Source organism: Parus major, chromosome 7 (genome assembly GCF_001522545.3).
Source record: "Parus major isolate Abel chromosome 7, Parus_major1.1, whole genome shotgun sequence".
Lineage (NCBI taxonomy): Eukaryota > Metazoa > Chordata > Aves > Passeriformes > Paridae > Parus > Parus major.
The window spans coordinates 2044974-2060651 of record NC_031776.1 but is presented as its reverse complement, the minus strand read 5'-3'; the positions used below and the strand labels follow the sequence as shown (position 1 = coordinate 2060651).

General features: G+C 47.2%; 1 protein-coding gene across 5 annotated transcripts in view; it reads left to right on the top strand.

Annotated features, from left to right (window-relative positions):
* The window catches only part of COL6A3 (collagen type VI alpha 3 chain), a 57724-nt gene that overhangs the window by 23110 nt on the left and 18936 nt on the right, over nt 1–15678 (top strand). For all 5 annotated transcript variants that reach the window (XM_015635378.3, XM_033516097.1, XM_033516095.1 and 2 more), the window contains 15 exons: nt 364–930; nt 3645–4265; nt 5370–5969; nt 6544–7146; nt 7541–8143; nt 9800–10146; nt 10642–10720; nt 11062–11207; nt 12399–12491; nt 12871–12924; nt 13850–13921; nt 14835–14861; nt 14979–15023; nt 15131–15184; nt 15350–15412. In XM_015635378.3, coding sequence (XP_015490864.1) covers nt 364–930; nt 3645–4265; nt 5370–5969; nt 6544–7146; nt 7541–8143; nt 9800–10146; nt 10642–10720; nt 11062–11207; nt 12399–12491; nt 12871–12924; nt 13850–13921; nt 14835–14861; nt 14979–15023; nt 15131–15184; nt 15350–15412 — 3974 coding nt within the window. The remainder of the gene's footprint in view (nt 1–363; nt 931–3644; nt 4266–5369; nt 5970–6543; nt 7147–7540; nt 8144–9799; nt 10147–10641; nt 10721–11061; nt 11208–12398; nt 12492–12870; nt 12925–13849; nt 13922–14834; nt 14862–14978; nt 15024–15130; nt 15185–15349; nt 15413–15678) is intronic.

Genomic DNA, 15678 nt, shown 5'->3' with positions numbered 1-15678 from the left:
AGGAAAAAATCTCCAACCAACCCTCCACTGCTGCTTTACTTCACGTCTGTGTTGTCAACATATTGCTAGACCTTAAACATCACTGAATCAGACAATCCATGATGTGATCTGATGTGATACAATATATTATATTTCTATCTGGTGCCCAAATTTATTAAGTCTTAGGATAGACATGTCCTTGCTTCCCTTTCTTCCTCAGATGCTGTATAGTTCTGCAGACTTTGAATACTTTGGTAAATAAGAATATTGAAAGATTGAAACCCAGCTAACTTGTAGACAGTTTTCTAGAATTACATATAAGAAGAAAAAAGTTTTCATTTCTTTCCCCCCCACCCCTTCTTTTCATTTGTGAATTTATTCTAGAAAGCAAGAAAGATGTTTTATTCCTGATTGATGGCTCAGCCAACCTCTTGGGCAGCTTTCCTGCCGTCCGGGATTTTGTACACAAAGTAATTTCTGACCTGAACGTGGGTCCCGATGCCACGCGAGTCGCTGTAGCTCAGTTCAGCGACACCATCCAAGTTGAATTTGACTTTGCTGAATACTCATCCAAGCAAGATATGCTTGTCAAAGTGAAAAGGATGAAGATTAAAACTGGGAAGCAACTGAACATTGGAGCTGCACTTGATGAAGCTGTAAGAAGGCTGTTTGTGAAGGAAGCCGGAAGCAGGATCGAAGAAGGGGTTCCTCAGTTTTTGGTCCTCCTTGTTGCTGGGAGATCGACCGACAATGTGGAGGAGCCATCAGATATTCTGAAGCATGCTGGAGTTGTAACCTTTGGTATCAAAGCCAGAAACGCTGACCCTGTAGAACTGGAAAGGATTGTCTATGCCCCACAATTCCTTCTGAATGTTGAATCGCTCCAACGGATTTCAGAGCTTCAGCCAAACATAGTCAACCTGTTGAGAACAGTCCAGCTTCAGCCAACAGGTACAGGGAGCCTTGGGGTTTCCAAGAGGCTGAAAGACATGACTTACATGCCCTGCTCAACTGGTAACTGGAGCATTTGGGTCTGGTGATATTTAAAATGATTGTGTAGAAACTGCTGTTGTACTTGGAGTTTCCTCTGCTCATACTCTGATCCAGCAAGCATTAAGTGCCAAACCAAATTTTAATGATAAGTGGGGAAAATGCCTTTGTTCAGCTGCAAGAGCTGCAGCTGGTGCTGTTTTCAGTGTGTAGAACATGGGACAAACCTGAAATAACAGGATGTTGTTGCCCCAGAGATTTTGCATTAATTGATGTGCAATGCTGGGCAAGGGCTAAAAGAAGCAAATAATAGCTTGTCTCAATTTCTCTTGACATCTTCCCTTTTCTGGAGGAGCGGAATTGAGCACATTGGATTCACTCTTGCTCTGTTATCTCTTCCAGGACATGATGGCAGTTTCTACATTTTCTATATACACACCAATTAATCAGATGCTCTTGATTCAGTTACCATTTAAGCTCAGTAGATGAGATGAATTAATTGAAGAATAATTTTTTAAAAGTCTTCAAAAAATCACACGGCCACAACAATAAATTCTCACTGCAGTACTGGAAATTATGCATGTCCAGCTGTGTGATTTCCTGAGGCAGCCCTAACTGGAGCATTAGCTCATCTCCCAACAGAAGGTGGAAAGAAGGAAAAGTGTAATAACATCCCTATCTTCTCTCTGTAAAAGGGGCAGATGGACTTAGAATCATAGAAACATAAAAAAGAAATAGAGCTGGAAGGAACCTCAGGGTGCCGTCTGCTTCACATGCATTGTCCATCCTGCTTGTCCACTGTACATCCTGCTTATCCCCAGCAGGATCTTTTTGCCCAGAACTGGATGACATTGATCTAATCTGTTCTGGAAACCCTTTGGGGGAGACTTCCCAGATTCCATAACCAATCTGCTCAATTGCTTTTATCAGACAGCACTTCCCCTTCATGTCACACTTCTGTCTCCCTAGTCACAGTTCAAGCCTTGTACATCTCCTTCTACCTGAGGAGGACACAGATGTCAGCTTGCTCCCGAATTTTGTGTGGCAGCCTTTTCATCTACTTTAGGCTTGACACATAGCTCTTGTCACAGTCCTTGTGTCACCAGCTAATTCAACCCTTCCTTGTAGGTCTTGCAGGTTTTCTTCTACATTTTCACCCTTGTCTACCCAGTATCAGCCTACTCCAAATGACCAGAGTGAGACGATGGCATCCCCTGGTCATCTCTTACCCAATTCTTTCCATGTGGATTCATGACCCTTCCCATATTTGTGCAGCTTCTGTCTCAACCAAGACTTGTGCAACCAGTGCTCTTGAATTCCACCCTCCCTTTTAAAACCATTTCTGTCTTGTCCAGACTGCTTGGAATCCCTTTGACCACCAAGGACTATTAATAATTGTGCTATTTGCTCAGGGATAGCTGCATCCACCCAGTTTTCCTAGTATTCTTGGCTAAAAGATGTCTGTTCCATAAGACCAACCATATTTTTTTCTTCTTTATCTGCTACACAGGGATTTTAATAGGACTTTTCCCATTGTTCCTGAACTTTAAAGGTATTATATGAAACTGGGATACACCAGGCAATGTCTGCTCCCTCTTCCCACCTACACTAATATTCCTGTGCTATTCATTAACCCACCAGGTTTCCAACAATCACCTTAAGAAATAAATTTGATCTGAAGTCTGCATTAAGAATTTAACTGCCCTTGTTAATTCTTTATATGGCTAAGATTCATAAGTAGAAAATGAATGTTTTCTTCAGAGGGGCAAATCATGCTCCTGCTTGTCCCACTCAACCTTGCTCTAAACAAGCCAACAGTACTTTTTGGGATGTCATCCAGCAGTTGCTGTGTTTGAGAGGCAGTGATGTTTTCTGCTTGGCCAAGCCAAAGCTTTGCAATTCTGTTGGTCAGTAGCATAACAGGTCAAAGTTTTCTGATCTTTGACACTTCATGGTCTTGATTTTGAGATTTTTTTGTTTCTTTGTGGGTTTTTTTGTTTGATTTTTTTAAAAGAAGAATAGTTTGGTCACAATTAGCATGTTTTTTCCTGCCTGAAGATAGTAAAGAAAAAAAACAAAACAGAACAAAGATCTCCATCTAGCATTTTAGAAGTGCATTTCAGCATTTTCAGCTGGATGTCCTCTCCAGCAATTTCTTAATTTCTTTTCAGCAGTGTTGATTTCTAAGTTCAGTAATGTGTCAGAAAAGCTTTACTCTCCCGCTCTTCACCCTCTTCCTGTGAGCACTCCCCATATGCCATTTCATCCAGGAACTCATTGTTTCTTGGGAACGAAAGATCCCAGGCTCCTGTTGCGTATTTCAAAGCCACATGTCACCTTCCCATGCCCCTTGGGAGCTGTTGGCTTCTCCCAGCCTCAGGTAGGAGACGGCACCCAGAAGTCCCTTGGCACCCTATTTCCCGTGGATCTATGATTCTATGACTCGGTGGGTAAGGCATGGAATGCGCTGCACTCCGGTTTCCACCGACTTCCACCCATCTGCCTCCTCACCAGGGATTGCTTCCAATGGCAAAGGAACAGAACCACCTTTCCTGACACCTCACCTTCCCCTCCCCGAGCTTTGTACTCCTTTGGTACAATGCATGAGGAGAATATTAATCACTGCAAAAAAGAATCTCATGTTTCCTCCCCATTCCCTTACTTGTCTCAAACAGTAGTGGAGAGAGGTGAGAAGAAGGATGTGGTGTTTCTAATCGATGGCTCGGATGGTGTCAGAAGAGGTTTCCCTCTCCTGAAGACGTTTGTCCAAAGGGTTGTCGAGAGCTTGGATGTTGGCCGTGACAGGGTGCGCGTGGCTGTCGCACAGTACAGCAACACCATACAGCCCGAGTTCTTGCTCGACACCTACGAGGACAAAGCAGATCTCGTCAGTGCCATCCAGCAGCTGAAGCTCATGGGAGGCTCTCCTCTGAACACCGGGGCAGCCCTCGACTATCTCATCAAGAACGTGTTCACGGTGTCAAGCGGCAGCAGGATAGCGGAGGGTGTCCCACAGTTCCTGATCCTGCTGACTGCTGACAGGTCCCAAGACGATGTCAGGAGGCCCTCAGTGGTCCTGAAGACGAGTGGCACGGTGCCCTTTGGCATTGGGATTGGAAATGCCGACCTCACAGAGCTGCAGACCATTTCCTTCCTCCCAGACTTTGCTATCTCTGTGCCCGACTTCAGCCAGCTGGACTCGGTGCAGCAGGTCGTCTCCAACAGAGTCATCCGGCTGACCAAGCAAGAGATAGAATCTCTTGCCCCTGACCTGGTTTTCACATCACCCAGCCCAGGTGAGAAGATGTTTGTGTCTGCACCGAGAGCCAGTGGCAAAATATGATGTTTAGTAACATCATGGCTGCAACACAAACTAAGAAAAGCAAAGATGTTCATGGCTAAGACTCCAAGTCTGTCGTGGTTTCCCTGTTGGTGCACTCAGAGTTGGTAGGAGCCATGCAATTAAACTGAGCCACCTTTAAGCCTGAGGTGGTCCATGCTGTATCCACATGGAAGACCCACAAAGTGAATGCTATTGCCTTAATCTTATTTTAAGTGGATGGATTTTTAAGTCCACGCTGGTCCTTCTAGAATGGAAATTGTGTCATTTAGATGCTACAGGGACACCTTCACACCAATATAAATCAAGGTCAGCTTTCTGCTAAATGTAAGACATGCTGATTTTTCCTACTTTTGCCTCTCTCATTCACTGGGCAAAGGGAAATTGGAAGCAGGCGTCGGGAGAAGGAACAGATCTTACATTTCTGGTCTCCTTTGGAATGAAATACAGCCAGCATATGCCTGGGATGAAGAGTGTCCACCCAGGATCAATCCCTTAGAAATTCACTGTCCTACTCTGTTCACTCCTTTCTAAGCCAGACCACTTTCCTCCATCCCCATTTATCAGTGTGATACTCTGTGATAATTCAGGCTCTGAATTACCTGAATTTCCACTGCAGAAAAAACTTTACTAGGAATCAAAAGGCAGAAGCTGAGAATAATAGGACAGAATCTTTCCTAGAGGGCAAAGCCAAAGAAAGAGGGGTGGTTCTGAATGCAAAGCAACCTGCCCTGAGTAAAGACTACCACCAGGCTACCTTTTCTTGGGTGGAGATCTCACGAGGAATTATTGTTCTGGGTGTCCCATTGCTCCCTGTTGCTTCCTTTGCTCTGGAAGTTGCTGTTCTTACACCCCCTGAGATGTGCCTCGCAGACTGGCCACGTCTCTGGGTTGAACCCAGAGCTTCCTGCTGGGGCTCCCAAGAGTTATCCCAGGCAGAGAGACAAGGAATACCATTCCCACGGCCAGAGGCATGTGTCAGTGGTGCAGATGATGAGCTTAGCTGCTCTCCATAAACAATTCCTAGTGCTTCTTCTGAGCAATGCCTTCTCTCCTGCAGCGGGTGTGAAGAGGGACGTCGTGTTCCTGGTTGATGGCTCCCGCTACGCCGCCCAGGAGTTCTACCTCGTCCGTGACCTCATTGGGAGGATCGTGAACAACCTGGACGTGGGCATTGACACCACCAGGATTTCGGTGGTCCAGTTCAGCGAGCATCCCCACGTGGAGTTCCTGCTCAACACCCACTCCACCAAGGACGAGGTGCAGAGCGCCGTGAGGCAGCTGCGGTCCAAAGGTGGCCAGCTGGTGAACGTGGGGGAGGCCCTGGAGTTTGTGGCCAAGACCATCTTCACCCGGCCCTCCGGGAGCCGCATTGAGGAGGGCGTCCCGCAGTTCTTGGTCATCCTCTCCTCCCGCAAGTCCGACGATGACTTTGAGTATCCATCCCTCCAAGTCAAGCAAGTGGGGGTGGCACCTATGATGATAGCAAAGAACGTGGATACTGAAGAGATGATACAGATTTCCCTTAGTCCTGAATATATATTCCAAGTCTCCAGCTTCCAGGAATTGCCCAGCCTTGAACAGAAGCTGCTGACTCCAATTGAAACCCTGACTGTGGACCAAATCAGGCGGCTGCTGGGAGATGTGCAACCCCCCATAGGTAAGGCACTGGCTCTCTCTGGTTTCCACTCAAACAAATGTTGCCCAAAAAACCTTCTCTTTAAGTCAAGATTTTCCTTAGTTAAAATCAAAGTCGTAGCACATGTACAGTTTTGGAAGAAAAACTCTTGATGGCAATTCTACCCAAGTACCTAAATACATTATAACCTATGATTTTCAAGTCAAATGCCTAAACATGACACCTATTTGGGTCAATTTCAATTCAAATGCACAATGTGTACAATTGTCTATTCCCCCTTAGCAGCTCTTAAGGAAACAGGCATAAATCCAGGGCAAAATAAAGCTGGAAACATTGACAAATCCATAGAAGAGTATTAATGAATGAAACAGATAAGGCCCTGAGTAATGCCTGCTTCAAATACTAGGCAGACACACATTCCCACTTGCACACAGACCCTTTTGGAGAGGCTTCCTGAAACACCATGCCTAAAGTTGGCCAAAATATGCCATGTGGTTTTACTTCATATGACAGCAGGTCACACAGAAATCCCCCAGCAAAGCTTAAGCAGAGGCTTGGCAGGCAAATAATTTCCTCTCTTCTTGCTTCCCCACAGATGTTTCTGGAGATGAAAAGGACATAGTCTTCCTCATTGACAGCTCTGACAGCGTTCGGCCAGATGGGCTTGCTCATATTCGGGATTTCATCAGCAGAATTGTCCAGCAGCTGGAAGTGGGGCCAAACAAAGTGCGGGTTGGGGTGGTGCAGTTCAGCAATGGTGTCTTCCCCGAGTTCTACTTGAAGACCCACAAGTCCAAAAATGCTGTCCTGGAAGCCATCCGCCGCTTGAGGCTTAGAGGTGGCTCCCCCCTGAATGCTGGCAAAGCCCTGGACTTCGTGGTGAAGAACTACTTCATCAAGTCTGCAGGGAGCAGGATAGAAGATGGAGTGCCCCAGCACCTGGTTGTCATCCTTGGAGACAGGTCTCAGGATGACGTGAACAGACCTGCCAGAGTGATCACGTCCACAAACATCAAACCTCTGGGTGTTGGAGCCAGGAATGCGGACAGGGACCAGCTGCAGGTCATTACCAATGATCCTGGGCGCGTGCTTGTGGTACAGGACTTCACGGGACTCTCAACCTTAGAAAAGAGGGTGCAGAATATTCTTGATGAGCTCCCGATACCTACAACAGACTCACCTGGACCATTCCTACCTGGTAAGGCTGCTATTCATCCTGAAGACTGTTCTGAACAGAGAATAGATGCTATTTGTATAAAGTGAAAATGATTCTGTAATACCACCTTTTGATTCCCAAACCTTTAGTTGGGTTGATTAAAAGAAGTCTTTGAAGTTGTTGAGTTAGGAAAGAATATAATTAAATTTGGAAAGAGATGAGGGTAACATATGACAAGTAACGCTGTATGAAGTGTTATACAAAAATTTTCTTGTATGGATGTATAATCCTCCCAAGAGTCAATGAAACTAAAATGGTAGAAAGGAGAGAGAAATTTAATTTTCAAAGTGCTACTTCACAAATCCCTCAGCAGTTTAAATGTTAGAGGAGCTACAAACAATTACTATCAACTGTGTTTTCTTTGTAATCTTCTCAGGAGGTAAAAAGCAGGCTGACATTGTGTTTTTGCTGGATGGCTCTATCAACCTGGGGAGAGATAACTTCCAAGAAGTTCTCCAGTTTGTCTACTCTGTGGTGGATGCCATTTACAGGGATGGCGACTCTATCCAGGTAGGACTGGCTCAGTACAACTCGGATGTCACTGACGAGTTCTTCCTCAAGGACCACTCCACCAAAGCTCAGATTTTAGATGCTATCAACAAAGTCATCTACAAAGGTGGGAGAGTGGCAAACACCGGCGCGGCCATCAAGCACATCCAGGAGAGACACTTTGTGAAGGAGGCTGGCAGCCGGATTGAGCAGAGGGTGCCCCAGATCGCCTTCATTGTCACGGGCGGGAAGTCTTCGGATGACGGGCCGAGGGCCTCCTTGGAAATCACGCAGAAAGGCGTCAAGGTGTTCGCAGTTGGTGTGAGGAACATTGACCTGAAGGAAGTCAGCCTGTTGGCCAGTGAGAGCGCCATGAGTTTCAGAGCATCCACAGCCCAGGAGCTGTCAGAGCTGAATGAGCAGGTCCTGGTCACGCTGGAAGCTGCCATGGAGGAGAGATTGTGCCCGGGAACAACAGATGTGACAAGAGGTAAGGACAATCCCTTCATGATGTTCCCAGGTCAATCTCAGGGGTGACTTTTAATATCCAGTGTGTTTTGATGGACTTGTCTGTCCTACTGTTGTGCTTTACCTATGGCCTGAGGTGCAGCACGGGTTCTTTCCTCCCCCAGGAGTCTGATGGGGGCAGCAAACCTTTGGTGGAAGAGCTGCCTGTCCATGGCCTCCAGCCTGTCAGTGACTGGAGTAACATCATCACAGAGCTGCCACCATGGTGGAATTAATTTCGGATGTGACAGCTGGGCACTAAATCACTGGTCTCCTACCACCACACTTAGCCTTTGGACTGAATCCTGCTTTGGACTTTCTCACAGGGACGTGATACCAGTATCATCTTGACAGACCAACTTGCTTCTTGCCAAAATGAAAAGTGATGGCCCTTCTTTCCCCTCTCTTTTTTTCTATTAAAACATCACTGAAATTTTTGGCCATTCAGGCATGCATGGTACGCTGGAAATCACAGAATCATAGAGTTCTTGTATAGTTTGAGTAAGAGGGGACCCCAAATACCATCTTGTTCCAAATTCCCTGCCATGAAACACCTTCCACTATCCCAGGTTGCTCCAAGACCTGTCCTACCAGGCCTGGAACACTTCCAGGGGTAAGGTTGCCACAGTTCCTCTGGGCAACCTGTGCCAGGGCCTCACCATCCTCACAGGGAAGAAATTCTTCCCAATATTCCATCTAACCCTGTCCTCTGGCAGTGGGAAACCATTCCCCCTGCTATCACTCCAGGGTCTTGTCCAAAGTCTATGTCCATCTCTCTTGGAACCCCTTTAGACAGTGGAGGGGAAAAACAGAATTTCCCTTGGCAGATCATCCAGGATGTCCACCTGATCTCATGACAGGTACACAAAGAAAAACCAGGGCACGAGTGGTTGTAGTTTAAGATAAAATTGCCTCAAGAAGGAATCCCATGATTTGGCTACTTCAGAAGCCAAGCAGGGGAATTGTAGTGAGTCAGTGAGTTGGTATTGCTGTCGGATCAGACTCCCAGCAGCTGGTTTTACTTACTGCATTTCAGCCAGTCCTACTCCCAGCATGACAGACCATTGCTCAGCCCTTTGACTTTGAGCAGAGGCATCTCCTGAACCTCTGGAGACAAGAAAAGTCGAGGCTCAACAGCCCTGAGCTGAGCAGCAGCTCCAGCTGAGAAGAAGAACTGAGTGCTGGGAAAAGCTGGTGGTATTAACTTATCCCAAGTGTGGTTAAGATATTAATCAGGCAGTGTGGCTAATATGAAAGGGAATTCAAACACCTCCCTGTGAGTGTCACTTTGAGCACAGGCAGAAGGTGCTCACTGTGCAAGAACTGACAGGTTTCCATGTGCTGGAGAGAGAGAAGCAGACTTAGCTGCCTGATAAAAATGCTAATTTCTCTTGGACTTGGTTCAGGCAGCTCCTCCCACTGCTAAAATAAGAAAATAAGATTAATAAAATACAAGTTTTCCCAAGTTATCACTGCTATGGTGAAAGGAAACAGGAGGCACTTGTGCAGCAAGTGGTGTCAGTTCTTGATGCAGTGTGTTCATTAACTACTAAAAAGGTAATTAGAAAAGCCATTACTTGAAAACCAATCACCACACTGCTCCATGATGTTCTTCTCTCTTTCTTCATTCCCCTCTCAGATTGTGACTTAGATGTGATAATTGGCTTTGATGTCAGTGATGTTGGGCCCGGCCAAAGCATATTCGGCTCCCAGCGAGGTCTGGAGTCGAGAGTGGAGTCTGTGCTGAACAGGATAACGCAGATGCAGAAGATCAGCTGCACTGGCAACCAGGCACCCAATGTCAGGGTGGCCATCATGGCCCAGGCCCAGGGGGGACCCGTGGAGGGGTTGGACTTCTCCGAGTACCGGCCCGAGCTCTTGGAGAGGTTCCTGGACATGCGGACCCGCGGGCCCTATTACCTCACGGCAGACACTCTGAGGTCCTACCTGAGCAAATTCCGATCCTCGCCCTCTGGCAGCACCAAGGTGAGTCAAGGCCAAGGTCTCTGGGGCAGTACTGGCCAGCAAAGTTGATTTCTGATGTCCTTTGGCTGGTTAAGAAACCGTAAATTCACGATACGTTTTTGTAAAGAATTAATTAAATTAATTGAATTTATTCACCATAAGCTTAGTCACTTAAGCCCTGCTTGTTTGCTGCACTCTCCCTGCATTGTCAAGGTCCTGTCCTGACAATTGATGAGCATCACTGTAGCCAGTTCCCACAATCACTGCTTGGCTGCAAATTATTGCTCTCCAGGTATTTCCTGTGTTGTGCTCTGGCAACACCTGGATGATGTACAGGAACAGGAATGTACAGGAACCTGGCATAGGAATGTAGAGCTCCAAGGCCTGAAAAAGATGTAGAAATTCCCTCACCTTCTCTCAGATGAAGCATTGGAAAAAGGCCCTTCAGGCTGCACACTGTTTGTGTTTCACACCTGAAATATTCTGGGTCTTGACAGAAATTTGTTTCTCTCCCAGGTCATAATCCATTTTACTGATGGTGTAGATGAGCCGATAAATCAGCTGGAGGCTCCTTCATCTACTTTACACTCAGAAGGTAATTTTTTTGCTCTTCCAGACCATGATTATAGTCCATGTTAACATGTAGCCCAGTTTGCCACCATTTCTCCTAAATCCATCTGCTTTTGGTAGTAAGAGCTAAGGATTTTGTGAGTTCTTGCTGTTCTTCACTGCCTTCCTGTGATGTTTAGCTGCTGTCTGCCACCAAAGCACGTGGGCAACTTACACAGGAAACGTCTGAAGATGTTTGCTCTCTATTGAAAAGGCTCTGTTTGCAATCAAAGATGTGGATAATGATGTGTTATCACAGGGGAGGGTGTGCAGGCCCTCCAGAGAGCCTCTCCCCATCGCAAAGCCCCTTCTGCTTCTCCCTGCCAGGAGTCAGCGCTCTCATCTTCGTCGGGCTGGACCGAGTGACCAACTTTGACAGAGTGATGCAGCTGGAGTTTGGCCGTGGCTTCACCTACAACAGACCACTCAGAGTTAATCTGCTGGACTTGGATTTTGAGCTGGCAGAGCAGCTTGTAAGTAACTTGGCACAAGGCAGCGCTGCCTTGTAGCGCTGGAGGAAAGCCCACAGCTGGATCTCCTGCAGGGCTGAGCCGTGGCTGGGTTACACCTCTTGGCTCTGCTCCTCTCCCCTCCCTGCCTCACGTCAGCCCTTTTCACAAATGCCACAGCAAATAAAGTTCAGAGCAGATCACAGTCTCTTCTCACTCCTGAAGAAACCCTACCCCAGCTGAGGCTTTAGGTCAAATGGGATGGGATAAGATGCCATCAAAAGCTGCAGTGCCCAAAACCCGCCCTCTGCCTGTGTTTACACTGTTGGTTATTTTAGCCTCACAGCAATGCCCTGTCGTGTCCGGTCAGTGCTAAAGCTCTTGTAGAAGCATTGCTTTCGAGGTTTCTTTCCCTGATCTCATACACTGCCTGTATTTTAGACATGTTTTTAACAGATGAAGGAGCTGTCCTTTAAGGCCTTTATTTTTCACAGATTCACTTCTTTCCCAAGGCCTAGGCCCTCTTGAGTGTTGACTTAATTTGCTGTCAACCTCAGTATGTCCAGTTCCTCCCAACTTCTCAGCTGCTACCAGCACAATTGAGCTCCTTTTCCAGTAGATTTAATAAGATTGGGCTTAACCACTGGTCCCTGTGGTGACCTTGCTGGGCCATTCCCCACAAATCAAAGTGCAGCCACTTGTGAGTGAGCCTTGGGTTTTGGGATAAGAGTTGGTCCTCAGCCCCTCCCCAAGTAATTCAGCCTAGGAAAATCCTTCCAAAATGTAAATGTGCAAAGCTGGCAGGAAACGTTTGCAGCCAGCAATGTACTTGGCAAAGAAAGTGATTTTTTCCCCTCTTCTTTCTGTTGGATGATGTAAAACCAAGCTGTGGTTTCTCTGGGTCCATATCATTCTTTTTAATGGTTCTTTTTTTTCTCCTTTACTGTGTGCTTGCAAATTGTTCTCGGCCTGTGGGTTGCTGGTGAGCTGCTCACTGCAGTGACTTTCTCATGGCCTGCTCCATAGCCTGGATTTTTTTCTTTGGGGATGAGATTCCTCTCTTCAGTGACAGGCACTGCTCTGGGGACTGATGTCCTACTAAATGCACTCCACAAGTTCTGCAGTTTCTGTTTAAACCCTTCCCCCTGGTGCCCAAAATCAGGTGCTGGGGCTCTGGCAGGTTTCTAACGCCTTCATTTCCCATTTTTCCTGCAGGACAACATCGCAGAGAGGACGTGCTGCAAGGTCCCCTGCAAGTGCTCAGGACAGAGAGGGGATAGAGGTGTGCCAGGCCCTATAGGACCAAAGGTAGGTCCCCCAGCTGGGGATGAAGGGTTGTAATTACTGTAGTTGTAATGAGTGATGGTAATGGGGACATCAGCTCCACTTACTCCCCCCATCTGAAAACTGACCCTGGGACTTGCAGAGCAATTGGGGGCTGCTCTTCTTCCCTTTTCCCACAGCCTTAGTGCTGCAAAACACCCAAGAGCACAGGGATAAATGGCTGGAAAAACAGGGTGAATCATCCTGTGAAACAATTCAAGGACATCAAAAGGAGATTATATCTCTCATTAACACATATGACCAAGCAGCTGCTTTGTGCTTATCTAGGGAAACCTTCAATATCAATCACAGAACTACAAAGGAAATTCACAATTTTCATTTTCTTTCTTTCATTGTCTTCTAGGGTGTCACGGGGGATCTTGGCTACGCGGGCTACCCTGGTGACGAAGGAGGACCGGTGAGTGACTGCCCCTGCTCATATGGGGACCTCACCACAGTCAAGTGTTTGGAGGTGTTCCCACTAAATGAAAAGCCTCCAAACTTTTTCTGCTGGGAATGTGGATGTGGGTTAGAACAGACAGCAGAACTCTGGGCTTCCCACACCTGACAGACTGAGTTGCTGGTCTCAGCTTCTCCTGAGAGAAAGTCAGTAGGGAGTTTTTCAAGAGCTGGAGAAGGATGATGAAGGGAATAACTCCCATTATTTGATGTAACCCATCTCTGTGCTATTCCCCAAGGCAAATAAAATCCTCAACTTCATCAAATCTGCAGCCTATGGCAAAGTCATCCATGCCACCTGCAGCTGAAAGATCTGAGCTAGTCCAAAAGTGGAACCAAGAGTGACGTTCCTATCCATCACACGGCAGGCAACGTGAATCCAGTGAATTCTTACTAACTCTTCTTCCAAACTCTGCATGAATCCCACGTCAGCCCTGGAATAAACATCCCTCCATGCATCACTCCCAAGGGGTGAGGTCGAGGCCAAGGGGCTGACGGTGCTCATGGCTTTTCCAACAGCTCAGGCACAGGCCAAAGGCTGCCGTGACACATCACATGCCAGGCAATGTTTTCCCGGGGCTTGAAGGTCAGGATGGGATTAGACATCTGTGCAGAGCTCTGAGGGCTTCATCTTGTCATTTTAATTTTGAAAGGCAAGTTTCACAAAGCTCTTTCACAGCTGAGGGATGGGGAAGGGTGTTTCTCTCTCGGTGATGAAGACTTGCGGTTGGTCTCTACACGAGGAAGGCTGTGGGCAAGGGATGGTGGAGTGACCAGGCAAAACCTGCTGCTCCTGTGCCTCCAAGCTACCTCCTGTGACAGGTAGCCACAGAAATTGTCTTAGCAGGCAACCCCTGACTTTTTTTTTCCCCTCTATGCACCAGGGTGAGCGTGGACCACCGGGTGTGAATGGGACACAAGGTTTCCAGGGATGCCCCGGGCACAGAGGAACAAAGGTACGTGTGGAACAAGCCTGCACAGAGAAGACCCAGAGTCCAGTGGGTGGGAGTACCCCAGGGATAACTCCTGCTGCTTTAGAAGGTCACACAACCTCTGCCACGTGCTCTTAAGTGCTTGTGTCCACCTGGCCAGGCACCAGGGCTTGCAGAGACTGTTGTGGCTTTGGTGTTGCTATGAAGAGCAAAAAGGCAGCCCAGAGACCCAGGCTCAATCCACAGACAAGGATGATCTATCTTCTGCAGTCTGGCTCTGGGGGAAAGATTTGGGAAGAGATGGATGTGCATGTCTTGGCACAGAGCTGGAACAGTGAGTGGGTGGAACTCTGCTGTTGGGGAAAAGGGAGACAAGTGAGCCATGGCTGAGGCTTTAAAGAGGAACTTTGAGCTGATGGTCCAGGACAGCAGCTGCACCTCAAGCCAGAAAAGGTGGTGAAACATATAATGTTTATGGGAAACAGTGAAATTAAGGGGATGTTTCCTACCATTTGCTCTGACCACATGATCTTCTGGCAGGGAGAAGAAGAATGCATGAACCAAGCCTATTTGTTGCAGCTGAGATACTGAGTCTCGTTAAAAATCTGTTCAGCCTTGGACAAAGGCAGTAGGACTGGCTCTGGATTAACATAAAAATGGGTGTAGGGAGAATCAAAAGTCAGTGAAGGAAGAGTTGTGGCTAAGGAGTGAAATATTTTATTGATCAGCTGGATTAACCCTCATGCCCCACGTATTTTATCTTGGCACAAGTGTTGGGGAGGCAGCTGAAGACAAACCTTAACATAAGAGAAATTAGGGAAAGTCCTGTCCTGGTCGTGTCTGTGGGTCTGCCACCAAGCCCAGCCCTCCTTCTCTACTGCTTCCTACGGCAGTGAGCTGCACAGAAGTGGAGTAACTCTCTTTTCTATCTCCTTAGGGCTCTCGGGGATTCCCAGGAGAGAAGGTAGGAGATATTTCCTCATGCCACAGCAGTGAGCTGTGAGTGTGCAGCACATCAATATCCCTCTCCCCATTCCCCCTTCTCCTCAGTGAGAATTTGCCCCTTGCCTCCCTTCCACAGGGTGAACTGGGAGAAATGGGTCTGGATGGCATCGATGGAGAAGAGGTCAGTAATTTTAATTGTTTTCCTCTTAATGACTCGATGCATCAGTGAAGAATCTAAAAAGCACCTTGGAAGTGGCAAATATTCTAAAATATTTTTCTTTTTTTTAGGGAGACAAGGGATTGCCTGGCTCCTCTGGAGAGAAGGGATATTCTGGCAGGAGGGTAGGCTTTAATCATTTTTACAGTGGGGCTAAATGATGGCATTGAGGTGGATTTGAGCCAGGGGAGGGTGGAAAGCTGTCATGCTCCCCTCAAGGCTGAGGGCTGGGCAGAGATACTTTCAACAAGCAAGATTTGCTCTTCCTAACTCTCCATCTCTTCCCACAGGGAGATAAGGGAATTAAGGGTGAACGAGGAGAGCGAGGTGACCGCGGGCTCCGCGGAGATCCGGTAAATACTGCTAAGGCACCTTCTTGATTTTCCACCCACTTTTCACTAATCCTAGGGTTATCACAGAGGGTGGCTCTGGCTTATTAAATGCTGTTTGACAGTGGCAGGTCCCACGACAGAGCAAGGACTCAGAGGTGACACGTGGGTACCACATGATACCAACCCATCCATTGCTGCTCCATCATATTAAAATTCCCCCTCCTCGTCTTCTTCAGTATTATTTCCCAGTTGAAAAGCTGTGCCTGTCTGAAAACAGCAGCAATACT